Source organism: Pelophylax lessonae (genome assembly GCF_965119305.1).
Source record: "Pelophylax lessonae genome assembly, chromosome: 2".
NCBI lineage: Eukaryota > Metazoa > Chordata > Amphibia > Anura > Ranidae > Pelophylax > Pelophylax lessonae.
In genome coordinates, this window is record NC_138769.1 from 116,539,746 (window position 1) to 116,555,830 (window position 16,085).

General features: G+C 48.9%; 1 protein-coding gene across 1 annotated transcript in view; it reads left to right on the plus strand.

Moving 5' to 3' along the window:
- The window catches only part of NCOR1 (nuclear receptor corepressor 1), a 310,428-nt gene that overhangs the window by 70,469 nt on the left and 223,874 nt on the right, over window positions 1–16,085 (plus strand). The window contains exons 4-5 of the mRNA XM_082245149.1: window positions 258–447; window positions 1,669–1,848. Of these exons, the coding sequence (XP_082101275.1) occupies window positions 258–447; window positions 1,669–1,848 (370 nt within the window). The remainder of the gene's footprint in view (window positions 1–257; window positions 448–1,668; window positions 1,849–16,085) is intronic.

The following is a 16,085-nucleotide window of genomic DNA, read 5'->3' on the forward strand; positions in this document are numbered from 1 at the left end:
GACATGGCGATGCTGTGAGCAAAGGGTGACTAGGATGTTTGTATTTGCAGCAGTTTCAACCTTCTCCTGGAAATGATATGCTTGTTGAAAACTGGTAGGGTTGAACCTAAGCTATTTTGCCTGGACATGCATTTTAAAGTTTAATGTGAACTTGTTTTAACTGTTTGATTGCGTTCAGCTTTGTCTGAATGTTCCCTTTTGTTAGAATGAAAATCTTTATTGTACCGCTTTTGTCTTTTTCTGTGCTGATTTTGCAGGCCTCAGGACAGGAGAACAGGGTATGAGCAGCAGTACCATTCTGTGGCACAGAGTGAGCATGAAGCCCTGGAATCCAAAAGACCTCGGCTAGAACAGGTAGATTCACACTACCGGGTTTCTGCGGCTTCTGTCGTGCCTCTTGTACCAACCATCCCAGAGGGGCTGCGACAGCAAGCGGATGTCAAGAAGGTACGAAGACCGTTGTGGAAGACATTACTAAGCTACATTCCTGGAACGTGAATGAATATCAAATAGGGCTCTCAAGTGCCACTTTTTTTTTTCCCTTTTTTTGTGGCACACATTTTAAATATTTTACTTGTGGAATGTCCATAGATTATTTTTCAATCCTTGCTTAACGGGTTTTTGAAATTTGTATAAACGTTTTTTTTTTTTTTTCGTTTTTTTTTGATCAGCCTGCAAACCGAACGGGAAATAAAAATCTAATATTCCTCCAACACACTGTTTAGCATGGATGGAGAAATCTCCTGCTGTGGCTATTGTAGTCTGACAGCCCAAACAGCAGCTATACCTGACTGGATGCTGGCGCTGTTCAGTTGACAATTTTTGTATCTATTTTTATAGTTTGAGGGTGGGTGGATGGCGAGAAAGGCAATCACAGAGCAAATTTCAGTTGGTTCCTAGCGTATTGCCAACTTAAAGCGGCAGTAAACCGCAGTTAAGAAAAAAAACATTGGGCCCCGGCAATTTGTTGTAATTTTTTCTTCCATATCATGACAGACTTGCCTGAAACCAAAGACCTTCAGCAGAGTGCTGTCCCCACTGTAAGCGCTTCCATCCTCTTCCCGTCTTCCTTCCGTCTTTGCGTGCTTCAGCAGTATGAATGACCCATCTGCAATGACGTCACTTCCGCACGCCCGCGGAAGTCACTATTTACAGCATAGGGCTCTGAAGGAATGGCATGGGTTTGCCGTTCCTTCAGTGTATATGCCAGTGATATTACCGGTTTCTTATAAAGTAAATATCTCCTAAACTGTGCACGTTTAGAACATATTTAATGTACCTATAGGTAAGCCTTATTATAGGCTTACCTATAAGTAAAATTCAACCAAAGGAGTTTATTCTTTAACTGTAAACAACATTAGCGCTTTGTCTCTATTATTTATGATGTATTACCGGAGTTCGTTTTCATTCTGAATTATTTACTGTCACAGCGCTAGTAAACACAGTTTAGCATGAAGGGATGGTTTCAAATGATGGGTGCATCTTGTCATTTGATTTCTAGGGCCCTAAAATAAGGTTCCACTTTTTAACGTAAGACCTCCACTCTATAAAATAAATCTTGTAGTGGATGTTGATGCCAGGCTTGCCTTTTGCGTTTAATTAAAATGCAAATTTTTCCTTTTTATTGTAAGCTTTTTTTAGTAATCATAAATATTTTGTATTTTTAAGGAACAGGGCTTGTCTAGCAAGCATGAGCCCCCTTCACCTCCCCTATCGGGGCAGGCAGGCGAGGACCCGGATGCATCCCCCTCCAAACTCTCGAAGGAAGAATTAATACAGAGTATGGATCGGGTGGACCGCGAGATTGCAAAAGTTGAACAACAAATCTTGAAATTAAAGAAAAAACAGGTATGACATTGCTGAATACTCTTTTGATGTAGTAAAATTAAAAAGGGCAGCTGCACGTTCAGCAACCTTGACCTGTTGCTCAAAACTGCCTTCAATAATCTTTACCCGTGTTTCCCCCAACTTGGTTGCTGTCAGAGGTCAGGTACAGTCTCCTGCCACAGCCTGACATGGTTTGAGGCAGATTTTACCAGATTCCTGAATAAGTCTAAGCACTGTAACTGCCATTATCACGTATCGTTGTGCTTTTGCTGGACTCCTATACACGGAAGAGTAATGTTTACTTTTCCCAGGGATTTAAGAAATAAACTGTGAATAATTTAGAAATATTGGGTCAGTTGAAGAGGAAGTCGAATCTGATGATGTAAAATGTCACTTGCCCTCATAAATGATTCTTGGTATTCCTTAAAGTGATTGTAAAGGCTGAAGGTTTTTTGCCTTCATGCATTCTATGCATGAAGGTAAAAAAACCTTCAGTGTGCAGATCCCCCCTCAGCACCCCTCCCCCCTCCCTAATACACTCCCGATCCAGCAATGTGCACGGAAGCAAAAGCTCCCCCGGGTCTCTGCCTCATTGGCTGTGTTATTGGCTCCAGCTGCTGTCAATCACAGCTAGTGAGGAGGGAGAAGGGCGGGGCCTAGCCACGCTCTGTGCGTGCTTCATAGATACACACAAGCAGCTCGGAAGCGAGCATGCACGCACAAGTGCCCCTATAGCAAGTAGCTTGCTATATGGACATTCAGCAGGGGAAGGGGCTAGGAGTGCCGGTGCAAAACCATTTTACACAACAGGTAAGTATAATATGTTGTTAAAAAAATAAAAAATAAACATCTACAAACACCTTATTAGTTCTGATGGTAAAACCAGAGCTCACAGCAGCTTGGTGCACCAGCCATTTCTTGTGCCTGGAAAGGGTTTGTTAGAGCTTACAATTCAAGAGTCTAAGGAGTGTGTTGTAAGTGTGCAATAGTATTTTATTATGCCTAGCAGGTGCATTCATAATGCCAATTATCTGTGTTCATATGAGTACATCTATTTCTCTTACGTCCTCTGACAGTTGTCGCCCACTCATACAGTCTTCACCAATGGGTATTGACCTCTTATCCACAGGAGCAAGCTAGGCATAAGACTTGTTAAAAACAAAGTAATTTACATAGACACACCTGTAGGGGGCTGTCCCACTGGTCCAATACCCCCCTGCTATCAGCCTTCCCAACTCAGTTTGTCTTCTGCCTAGTTAAGGAGTAAGATAGGCTATCCCCATGCAAGGGCTACGGTCTCAGCTTTTCTTCTATTTTATTACTTTTATTTTCTGCAATGTGTTTTTCTTTGCACTACTAGCTTTTTATTTGCTGTGCGCTTAGTTAGTCGGTTCTCCGGAAGACTACAGCATTTGCAGAGCTGGGAATCGCACTGGTCGTCCTGACTTGTCAGGACAGAGGATCTTAGGGACTCCCAGCCCGCCATCGAGCGTTTAGCAGGCTATGTGTGCGCCCTGGCCTCGCAAACGACCTGCCCCTGTCCTCAGGGTCACAAGCCTGCAAGGTGGCTACCTCGCTGGGATGCCTCAACATGCGGTTCGGACCGTGAGGCGCGTCCTCTTCTTGGCTGCCGGCTCCCCCACCATCTGGGGTGGGGGGTTCCCGTGTTCTGGAGGCTCTCACGCCCTGTGAAGCGGTGAGTATTACTTTGTGTGGGGCCTCTGGCTGGGGATTACATTCTGTGTGTCTGTCTCCCCTCATGTCTGTGTCTGGGGCTCGCATCCCTCCCGGTCCCTGCGGGGGCTTCTCAGCATGTTGTGCTGTGTGGGGGTCCCTATCCCTGTCTGCACTGTTTTGGTGTTTGGGGGTACAGTCATGATGCAGCGGACCGCTGCAAAAACCGCGAGACCGCCATTTTAAGGGTGGGCAGCTGCCTGGCTTCACTGTGGGCACTCTGCAGCTCCTCTGTAGTGTTTTTTGGCGCCTTCGGGCGCCATCTTGTGTGTGGCAGGTGCTTTCTGTTGCACATGTTCGGCCGCCATTTTCCCGGAGCCTCCCATTCTTCTCCATAGACAACCATTTTCCTTAGGCCAAATCTTGTTAGTCCTCTAGCGGTGTGACATCACTTCCTCTTTCTGCATGAAGATAGATCGTGGAGCAGCGTGGTAACACTCCTGGGGGTCTTTTTGTGCTGTTTGGGGGATATTTCTCTGCTTTCTGTGTCTTTCCTCTCTCAGTGGGATATTTTAACTTGCAGTGCATCGCGTCTTAAAGGGCCAGCTTCCATATACTGATCATGGAGTCCCAGGACAGCAAATTTCCCCCTGCCTGGGTTAATGAATCAGGTCCTCCTGATTCTTCTCCTTCTCTGGCTGCTGCACTAGTTACTTTAGCGTCCAAAGTGGACTTGTTGATGTCAGAACGGGCTTCTAGAAAGAGAATTAGGCCTTCACCTTCCTCTGATTCTGAATCTGATATGGTTGCCTTGGACAGTGCCCCCCCTGAGGGGTCTCAGTCCTTTCCTTCTGATGGGGAGGTGGAAGAGGATGATGGGGAGGATTTTTCCCCTGAATTGGCCAAAGAACGCGCTGCTGTGGCTGCACTTATTGCTTCCATTAAGGAGACACTACATTTAGAGGATGAGCCCAACCCGCCGGGTAAGCAGTCTTCCTTTGGGACTCGCAGGACCCAGAAGGCACACAGATTTTTCCCTGTCCAGCGGAGTTTCTCGAGACAGTGAACGAACAATGGTGCAATTTTTAAAACGCCCTTTTGTGGTACCAAAACGGTTTCCAGTACGGATTTGCACTGGATGGTGTCCCCTAAGGTGGATCACAGTGTCCAGGTTAAACAAGGCCACTCTTATGCCCTCGGAGGATTCTCCGGTGTTTTGGGACCCTACAGATAGGCGGGTGGAATCTCTGGCTCGCCACGCTTATACGGTGGTGGGTTCTTTGCTAAAACCTGTCTTCGCCTCTGTTATGGTCTCTCAGGCTGTGGCTGATTGGGCCCGGGTGCTAAAACGCAGTCTTGAGGCGGATTCCGCCCCTCCGACTACTGTGGAGATGTTAGATCAGATGCGTCAGGCGGTTCTGTACCTGTGTGACACGGCCTTGGATGAGGCTCCTCTAGTAGCAAGACTATCTGGTGTCGCAGTACTGACCCATCGCCTGGTATGGCTAAAGAACTGGTCGGCTGACCAGTCCTCCAGGAAGACGGTGTCTGACATTCCTTATGCGGGGAATCGTCTCTTTGGAGAATCCCTGGACGAATTGGTTAAAGGAGTTACTGGGGGCAAGAGCACTCTGCTGCCCCAGAACCCCAAGGGCAAAGTTTTCCGCAGTAAGCGGGATCCTTCCTTTAAGCCAAATCAGGGGTCCTTTCGTGCCTTCAAGATGCAGGACGAGAGCAGGCCCTTTAAGGGTCACGGTGGTCAGAAAAAGCCCTGGACGGGCAAGCCAAAGCCAGGCCACGCTGGCTCGGCGGGTCCCGCCGCCTCTACCTGAAGGTACGCCCTCACCCGTTCCAGGGGTGGGGGGATGTCTGCGCAGTTTTCCAGAACCATGGCTGTCCCGGATTCCGGACAGGTGGGTTCAGGAAATCATTTGATCAGGTTACAAGATCGAATTCCTTTCGCGTCCAGCGGACAGATTCTTTCCCTCAAATCTTCATTTGACCCCAGATCGGTTTCGCGATCTTCATCGGGCGGTTCAGGATATCCTCGCCCATGGGGTGGTCGTCCCCGGTGCCTCATCGGGACAGATTTCGGGGGTTTTACTCGGATCTGTTCACTGTGCCACGGAAGGAGGGCAAGGTACGTCCAATTCTGGACTTGAAAGCTCTGAACTGCTTTGTGCGGGTTCAGAGGTTCCGCATGGAATCTCTCCGCTCGGGGGTGGCCTCTTTAAGCCCGGGAGATTTCCTGGCTTCCATCGACCTTGAGTATGCGTACTTACACATCCCCATATTCGAGGGTCATCAGAGGTACCTCCGATTCGCAATAGCGGAGGAACATTATCAATTTGTGGCGTTACCTTTTGGTCTCGCTTCGGCTCCAAGGGTGTTTACCAAAGTGCTTGCCCCTGTTCTGGCCCTGTTGCGGGCACAGGGGATTTCAGTCTTGGGATATCTGGACGATCTACTATTAAGATCGAGTGCCAGCCCGAGTCTATTACGCGATCTGTCAACTACCGTTCAGACGCACCATGAGTTTGGGTGGACCATCAATGTGCAGAAGTCGACCTTGTCTCCTTCTGTTCGTCTCCCTTACCTGGAAATGGTTCTGGACTCTGCCCAAGCAAGATTCTTTCTGCCTGCAGACAAGCTCCGGACTCTGCGACACAAGGTCAGGTCCCTCAGGGACAACCCGTCCTCATCACTCAGGACCTGCATGCGGTCCCTGGGGTTGATGGTGTCGGCCTTCGAGGCGATACCGTTTGCACAGTTCCACACGCGATCTCTTCAAGCGGAGATCCTGGCCAGATGGGACAGACTTCCTCAATTATTGGAAAGGAGGATATCTCTGAGCCACCACATCAGAGTGGATCTCCTCTGGTGGCTTCAGTCCCCGGCTCTGACGGCAGGGAAATGCTTCCGCCCGTTGTTGTGGATGGTGATCACCATGGATGTCAGCCTGTCAGGCTGGGGTGGCGTGCTGGGCATTCTGTCTGCCCGGGGCACTTGGTCGGAGGAGTCCTCCCTGCCGATAAACATCTTGGAACTGCGAGCAATCAGACTGTGCTTGTTCCGTTGGTCGGCTCGACTTCGGGGTCGCCCTGTTCGGGTGCAGACGGACAACGCCACTGCGGTGGCCTAAGTCAACCACCAAGGGGGCACCAGGAGTGCCCGGGCGGCCCTGGAGGTGACCGAGATACTGACTTGGGCTGAGACACATGTCCCGGCGATTTCGGCAGTTCACATTCCGGGTGTGGAGAATTGGCAGGCCGATTATCTGAGCCGCCAGACCCTGGACCAGGGGGAATGGTCCCTGCACCCGGAGGTTTTTCAGCTGCTGTGTGCGAGATGGGGAACCCCAGTTGTGGATCTGTTCGCATCTCGGCTAAACAACAAGGTGGGAAGGTTCGTGGCAAGAACGCGCAACCCTCTGGCTGGCAGACGCCTCGGATGCGCTAGTGGTGCCTTGGCATCAGTATCGCCTGATCTATGTCTGCCCCCCCCCCCCCCCCTCCCCCGATTCAGTTGGTGTCGGAACCAAAGTTGGTGAGTCTGATGGCTCCAGACTGGCCGCGCCGGTCTTGGTACGCGGACATCTTACAACTGGTCGAACCTCCGCGGCGACTTCCATTACGGGACGATCTGCTGTCTCAAGGGCCGATCTTCCATCCTGCTTTACGGTCGCTGGCTTTAACGGCGTGGCTACTGAAAGCCAGGTCCTGAGAGATCGAGGTCTCTCGTCGGCGGTCATTCCTACCCTGCTCAAGGCTAGGAAGGCCTCGTCCGGTAAGGTTTATTAACCTGGAATGCATATTTTGCCTGGTGTGAGTCCAGGGACGTCCATCCTCGCTCTTTTTCAGTGGCGAGGGTGTTGGCCTTCCTCCAATCTGGTGTGGACCAGCACCTTGTGCTTACCACTATTAAGGGCAAGTTGTCTGCAATGGCTGTTCTTTTTCAGCGCCCTTTGGCGTCTAATTCATTGATACGCACCTTTATTCAAGGTGTGCGTCATTTGGCCCCTCCTCGGAGAGCGCCTTTACCTCCTTGGGACTTAAACTTTGTCCTGTCCGTTTTGCAACGTCCTCCCTTTGAGAACATCAGAGAAATTTCTCTGCCTCTGCTGACTAAAAAGGTTGCCTTTCTGGTGGCGATCACATCTGCTCGCAGAGTCTCGGAGTTGGCTAACCAATCCTACCTTCCTAAGGTGGTTTCTGATTTTCACCTTAACGAGGATATTGTCTTACCTTCGCTATGTGTGAACCCTAAGAATCCTAAGGAGTGTGCCTTGCATTCCTTGGATGTGGTCAGGGCGATCAGGGTGTACCTGTCGTCCACGGGATCCTTCAGAAAGTCGGATTCTCTTTTTGTCCTTCCTGAGGGACCTCGGAAGGGTATGGCTGTGTCTGCAGCAACCATTTCAAAATGGATCAGGCAGACGATTGTAGAAGCCTATTCACTTATTGACCGGGCTCCGCCTTTCCCTGTCAAGGCGCATTCTACCAGAGCAGTGAGTGCATCCTGGGCCTTCCGGCATCAGACTTCGGTGGTCCAGGTGTGCAAGGCTGCGACTTGGTCGTCCGTGCACACCTTTTCCAAATTTTACAAACTTGATGCCTCCTTTGGCCGCAAAGTTCTTTGTGCGGCAGTGCCTTAAGGGGACCCTGGTTTTGCGAGTCCCTGGCTGTTGGGGTTTGTTTCCCCCTTGTTTATTTGCTTTCCAGGGTTGTTGCTCCAGTTGAGCCTTTCTGTTACCCAGAGGATTTACCTTTCTGTTCGAGTAAGGTTCCTTTCTCTGATTTGGGTGCTGCGTTGCCTTTGTGACGGTTTCGTTTCCCGCCCCTCATGTCTACACTGCTTTGGGACATCCCATTGGTGAAGACTGTATAAGTGGGCGGCGACTGTCAGAGAACGTAACAGAAAACTGAATGTTTGTAAAATCTTACCGTAAAATTCCTTTCTCTGAGTCCTCTGACAGTCGCCGCCCCCGCCCCTCTTTGGGGTTTTATGGACTCAACTGCTTGCTACCAAACTGAGTTCGGAATGCTGATAGCAGGGGGGTATTGGACCAAGTGGTACAGCCCCCTACAGGTGTATCTATGTAAGTTACTTTGTTTTTAACAAGTCTTATGCCTAGCTTGCTCCTGTGGATAAGAGGTCAATACCCATTGGTGAAGACTGTATGAGTGGGCGGCGACTGTCAGAGGACTCAGAGAAAGGAATTTTACGATAAGATTTTACAAAAATTCCATTTCTCTATCGCTCATTGACAGACGTAGTCTTCTTGATTCTCAAAAGCTGGGTTATGTTGTCTCCGCAGGAGTAGGACTAGGCAGAAAGACAAAACGTTCTGGCTCCACCTTAGGGGCAGTCCCTGAGGGTATATCCTCCCTCTCTCTGCTACAGGGAATCAGTTTTTTTCTGTCTAGTCAGGAGTAAGGACCTAAGTTCCTTGCTGGGATCTTTTGGTCCTGGCAAGACTTTTTTCTTTAGAAAAAGACATTTTTTAGGTAGTTTTTCTCCAGTGTTTTTCCTGTGAGATCTTCAAGCAAAAATGCCGGACTGGGCGACACTTGTGGTCACCCCAGCCGGCCTACGAGCGCGCGCAGACCATGGCATTGCGCTTGGTCGGCCGCGACACATTCAAGTAAGTATGCGGGGCCGGGCGACGGGCTGGATGTTGAGATCCAGTGGTCACCCCGGTTTCTGCCTACGAGCGCGTGCAGACCAGAGCTCCGCGCTGGGTCGGCCGCGACGGAGTCCCAGTGGAGGGACTGACCTTGCGAGTTAAAAGTCTCGCTTGGACGCCAGGAACCAGAGAGTCAAGGCGTCCGGAGCGGTCCACAACCCCCCACCCCGGTGGAGAGGGTATTGTGAAGAGAGGGTGCCTGTCGGTTCGGTATGGTGAGTAAACGTTCCCTTTTTTTCTTTCCTCGTTATGAGGCAGTATGAATTATGGGCCCCTCCATATATGGTCAGTATATATCTGATACTAATAAGTCCCCCTTGTAATACAGCATGTGTTTGTGGGAAGTGGACTTGGTTTGAGAGCGAACACTCTACCCAGCAGACTGTAACATTACAGCAGACATAGGAGGTATAATCCTACCTTATTTGTAGTGTATCTCCTGTAGATCCATATATCGCCTCTTAGCAGAGATGCAGGTGGATGTGCTGGGAAAACGATTTCGGCGGTCTGCCGCCATTTTGCCGTAGACCAGGTGCATGTATGTCCTCAGGTCACGCCGGCCGCCATGTTTTTGGAGTCTTATGTCTCTTCTATGGGGGCGGCCATGTTTCGTGAGCCCAGCTACCTCGTGGAGAGCTGGGAACGCCGGAAGGCGTACACAGGGGGCGGAGCCACGTCCTTCTACCCGGGAAACACACAAAAAAAAAAAAAGAAAAAGTTTTTTTGTTTTTGCTGGCAAAGGTGTCCTGAATTAACATGGACCCTGCCACTCATGTATCTCCTCCGGATCCCCTCGAGGGGTCTGCAGGATCCTCCAGCACCCCATTGACAATTGAATCATTGTCAGCTATTATGGAAACTTTTGTGTCCCGGGTGGAAGTGGCTTGTCAGGGACAGGGCGCAAGAAAGCGACCCCCGCCTAACCCCTTATTATCTGAAACCTCGGATTCAGACTCTGAGCCTATTTCTGCAGTTGCAGGTACTTCATCTGGGATTGGTGTCTCGGGTCCTGTCTCTTCAGACAGCGAGGAGGATGTTTCGGCATCAGCCATAGCCCGAGAGGAAGCGTTGGTAAACGCACTCATTGTATCTGTTCAAGAAACCTTAAGGTTACAGGGTATTCCATCGGAAATGGCTGAAACTGAAATCCCTTTTGGGACTAAAAAACGCATCAAAGTGGCGAAGGTTTTTCCATTGCCCAAATGTTTTGGCAATCCAATCGAAGAAGAATGGCGTCTGCCAAAACGCACTTTTACTATTTCTAAACGCATTAACAGGCGTTATCCGTTTGAGGAAACCCTCATTAAGAAATGGACAGAACCACCTGTGGTGGATTCACCAATTGCTAGATTGAATAAAGCCACGGTTATTCCTCTAGAAGACGCTCCGTCTTTTAAAGATCCAGTGGATCGCAAGATAGAAGCTATGTCTCGCACCATGTTTTCCTTGATTGGATCAGCTTTCAGACCTATAATAGCTATTGGTCTGGTTTCGCAGGCTGTAACTGAAGGGACCAAGTGGTTACGCCGGGACTTAGGAGAGGTCCCTCAGGCGGTATCAGATTTGTTGGAACAAATGATACAGGGGTTACAGTTTGTGTGTGATGCGGCGTTAGACGCCACTCCATTATTGGCGCGAGCATCCGTCTCAGTAGTGGTTCTCAGGCGTACACTGTGGCTAAAAGGTTGGTTAGCCGACCAAGGTTCCAAAAAAGCATTGGCTAATATCCCCTTTTTAGGAGAGCGTCTATTTGGAGCCAACTTAGATGAGATCATTAAGGATCTCACGGGTGGAAAGAGCACCTTTTTACCGCAAAATTTTAAAGGTAAAGGAACTCGTCAAAGACGAGGGCCTTCTTTTTCTGCTCACAAGAGGTTTTTTCGTCCCGCGGGTGAAAAAATTAAGTCCTCCAAAGCTCCTGCAGGAGGCGTCAGGGGTCGTTGGTCGGGCAAGCAAAAGCCCGCCCCCTCCAGACATGAAGATAAACCGTCCAAAGCCTGAAGGTGCGCCCCCACCCATAACTGGGGTGGGGGGACGTCTTCGCCGGTTCCCGGATCCATGGCTTTCCAGAATCCCGGACAGATGGGTTTGCGAAGTCATAAGGTCAGGGTACAAGATCGAGTTTCGATCTCTCCCACCGGCGCGATTCTTCCCTTCCAATATCCGACTATCCCCGGATCGTTTAGAAGATCTGCGGAGAGCAGTCACAGATTTACTACAACAAGGAGTGGTAGTCCACGTTCCTTGGACAGAACGTTTTCAAGGGTTTTATTCAAACCTATTTACAATACCCAGGAAAGAGGGCAAAGTGCGTCCAATCCTGGACTTAAGGGCACTCAATTCTTTTGTCAACATAAGAAGATTCAGAATGGAGTCCATTCGCACAGTAGCAGCCTTCCTGCATCCAGGGGATGTCCTAGCGTCCATAGACATCAAGGACGCATATCTTCACATTCCCATTTTCGCAGGACATCAGCGGTTTCTACGCTTTTCCGTAGAAGAGAACCACTATCAGTTTGTGGCGTTACCTTTCGGTCTCGCCACGGCTCCGCGGGTCTTCACGAAGGTGTTGGCCCCAATGTTGGCACTTCTGCGCCAAAGAGGCATATCGATCCTTGGTTACCTAGACGATCTTCTGCTTCATGCAGAGTCTCCTCAGACCTTGCTACAAAACATAGAAATTACTATGATTTCTTTACAGGAATTCGGGTGGCTGGTGAACCAGCAAAAGTCATTTCTGGTTCCCACCCAGAGGCTCGAATATCTGGGTCTAATTCTAGACACAGTCAGGACAAGAGTTTTTCTTCCGGTAGGGAAACTCCGAAAGATTCAATCAGCAGTCCAGTTGTTACTGTCCAACAGCTGGTCTTCCCTTCGGACTTGCATGAGGGTTCTGGGGTTGATGGTGGCTTCGTTCGAAGCAGTCCCATTTGCCCAGTCCCATACCCGAATTCTTCAGCAAGAGATTCTTCTCAGATGGAATCGGAATCCGGAATCCCTGGACAATCAGATCCGATTGAGCAAACAGACCAGAGAGTCTCTGGTCTGGTGGCTTCGGTCTCCGATGCTCAGCCAGGGAAAGTCATTTCTACCAATATATTGGACGATAGTGACCACGGATGCCAGTCTATCCGGATGGGGAGGAATTCTCGGTCAGTTATCTGTCCAGGGACTTTGGTCCCCGGAAGAATCCAGGTTACCGATAAATGTATTGGAACTGAGAGCGATCAGACTTTGTCTGATTCACTGGACCGAGCAGCTCCAGGGCAGCCCGGTTCGGATCCAGTCGGACAATGCCACGGCCGTGGCTTATGTCAATCACCAGGGGGGCACCAAGAGTGTCCGAGCGGCCAAAGAAGTGGCTTACATTCTTCGCTGGGCGGAACGATTTGTTCCAGCAATCTCTGCGGTGTTCATTCCGGGGGTGGAGAATTGGCAGGCAGATTATCTCAGCCGTCAGACTCTGGATCAGGGGGAATGGTCCCTCCATCCAGACGTTTTCCACCAGTTGTGCCTACGGTGGGGCACCCCGGATGTGGATCTGTTGGCATCACGATTCAACAGGAAAGTTCAGAGATTCGTGGCTCGCTCCCGCGATCCTCTAGCAGAAACCGCAGACGCACTGATCGCCCCGTGGGGGCAATACCAGCTAATGTATGCCTTCCCTCCTCTCGCGTTACTGCCAAGACTTCTTCGCAGGATAGAGGAGGAAGGAATTCCAGTAATTCTGGTAGCTCCGGACTGGCCTCGTCGAGCTTGGTACGCCGACGTGGTCAGACTGGTGGCGGACGTCCCGTGGAGACTTCCTCTCAGGGAGGACCTACTGTCTCAGGGACCGATCTTACATCCTGCTTTACGATCGCTGGCTTTAACGGCCTGGCTATTGAGACCCAGGTGCTGAAGGACAAAGGTTTGTCAGCTTCAGTTATTCCTACTCTAGTTGAAGCAAGGAAAGCGACTTCCAGAAAGATTTATCATCGCACATGGAAGTCCTACATTGCATGGTGTGAACCTTTGGGGTTCCGTCCTCGGTCTTATTCGATTAGTCGAATATTAGCTTTTCTGCAACAAGGGGTTGAGCAGAAACTGGCCTTGAGTACTATCAAGGGTCAGGTCTCAGCATTAGCTATCTTCTTTCAGAAGCCTTTGGCTACTCATTCCTTGGTGCGGAATTTCATCCAGGGGGTGCGACATCTGGCTCCGCCAGTGCACGCGCCGTTACCCCCCTGGGATCTTAATTTAGTGTTGTCGGTTCTTCAGAAACCTCCCTTTGAAGATATTAGGGAGATTCCTCTACCTACGTTGTCCCAGAAGGTGGCCTTCTTGGTGGCTATTACTTCTGCACGCAGGGTGTCAGAACTGGCCGCATTATCTTGTCGTTCACCAGATCTGGTGGTTCATAGAGATAAGGTGGTTCTTCGTCCGAATCCATCCTTCCTACCAAAAGTGGTTTCAGAATTTCATCTGAATGAAGAAATTGTGTTACCTTCCCTGTGTCCTAAGCCCAGTCATCCTCGGGAGTTTGCTTTACACTCCTTGGATGTGGTCCGGGCGATCAGGGTATACTTGAAAACGACAGACTCGTTTCGCAAGACGGATTCACTTTTTGTGATCCCAGATGGACCCAAAAAGGGGTTGCCTGCATCTGCCGCGACCATTTCCAGATGGATCAGACAGACGGTAGTACAGGCTTATTCTATTAGGGGTCGGGAGCCCCCGTTCCCTGTTAAGGCGCACTCCACTCGGGCACTTAGTGCGTCATGGGCCTTTCGCCATCAGGCGTCAGTGGTCCAGGTGTGCAAGGCGGCTACCTGGTCGTCGGTGCATACCTTTACAAAACATTATAAAGTTGATGTAATGGCATCGTCTGATGCCTCGTTTGGCCGCAAGGTTTTGCAGGCCGTCATTTGAGGAGACCAGTGGTCTACCTCGAGGGTTTTTTCCGTTGGAATTTTTATTTGAGTCTCATTCTTTGTTTATAATGAGCCTTTAAAACTTCTAGTTTGGCACCGGTTGGGCCTTTTAGATTGGATTTGATTTTGTCAATCCCACCCCTCATTTGTGGCACTGCTTCTGGATGTCCCAGCTCTTGAGAATCAAGAAGACTACGTCTGTCAATGAGCGATAGAGAAAAATGGATTTTTGTAAGATCTTACCGTAAAATCCTTTTCTCTTAAGCTCATTGACAGACGTAGTACCCGCCCCTCTATCATTGAGTTGGGTTGGGTTAAATTCTCTGTTACTGCTTTAGAACAGAACTGATTCCCTGTAGCAGAGAGAGGGAGGATATACCCTCAGGGACTGCCCCTAAGGTGGAGCCAGAACGTTTTGTCTTTCTGCCTAGTCCTACTCCTGCGGAGACAACATAACCCAGCTCTTGAGAATCGAGAAGACTACGTCTGTCAATGAGCTTAAGAGAAAAGGATTTTACGGTAAGATCTTACAAAAATCAATTTTTTTGCAAAGGTCTCACAATCTAAAAAACAGCATTTGGCTTATCAGGTGAAATTGCGTTTTATTAGATACCAAGTATATGTCTTCCTCCTCCTAGGAGGTCTAATGTGTCTTTTGCCATATGGACCTTGAAGTATAGGCATGTTTGGTGTCTGGGCAGAATCCTCTGCTAGTGTAGCCACTTTTTGGGAAGCTTACTTCATTATTTTAGGATAATATAAAAAATGAATTCAACTTTAATTTGTGTATTTCAGTTAAAGGTCAAAATGGGTAACTACCCCTATCTTACAGATGTATGTTCTTTAAACCATTTACAACTTGACCACTTATGACAGGGCCTTCTCAGAAGTTCTTTTAAAACAGATGCGTTACAGTTAAGCCCTGTTCATGCCTTGTTTTTCTCAGCCAGGTTCACTTTACGACACAGTTCACACTTGCTTAAAGCAGTATTAAACCCAAAAGAAAACCTTCCATTTATTACAGCTTACCAATTCTGAGATTTGATGCCTGTATTAGTTTTATTTTTAAGGCTTTCATTCTTCTTTTTTCATCTGGTGATTCAGTCGTAAGTCTGTTGTTTTTCAAGCAGTATGTATCAGTTCACAGGGATGAGACAAACCACCCCCTTCTCCCCTTGCACCGCTAATAAGGTCTAATGGTGCATGAACAAGGTGCGATATATTTCTCACTCACTCCAGAACGTCCTTCTGGTGCACACACACCTTTCTTCTCTTCCACGTACAATGCATAGCTAGTAGCCTTGCGTTGTATGCGATGCCACCGATGAACTTCCCAACAAGGGAGGCGCTCCAGAGTAGGGATACTCTCTGTAGTCTACTGCAAAGACATAACTAGCATTTAACCCTTACAGTGTGAGGGGGAACCCCACTATAAAGGTAGATTTTGTCCAATTCCCCCGGCTTTAAAAGTTTTCAGCAAACCTCGCTGATAGTAAATACTTTTGGTAAATAATTCATAACTCACCGTTCACACTGTCCTTTTACAAGCTGAACTCTGTGTGAACTGAGCCTAAGCCCTCATTTATGCTGAGGGCGGGTTGTGCAAATTCAGCTGAACTTGCACAATTTCAAACCCGCTTGTCAGTGCAAGTTTGGGGGCGATTTGACAGACTGTGTTTCCTGCACAGAGGTCTATTGAAATCGTCCCCAAAGTTGCTAAAAGTAGTGCAGAAACAGCTTTTTGGGAATCGGTGCTGCACCAATTCAAATGGTGCCGTTGCGGGCAATAGGTTCTAATGTTTGCATGTCAAATGGCATGTCAAATTGGGTCTTAAGGTGAGCAGGCATGGGCAAATTGTTACCTTCTAAGCCCTGCTATGAAAATGCTCACCTGCGAGTTGTCTCTTGGTCTTTTCTTTCAAATCCTGAAACCGCTGTCTAAAGATCTCCCACTGATGTAATTCTGGGCATTAATGACAGTATAG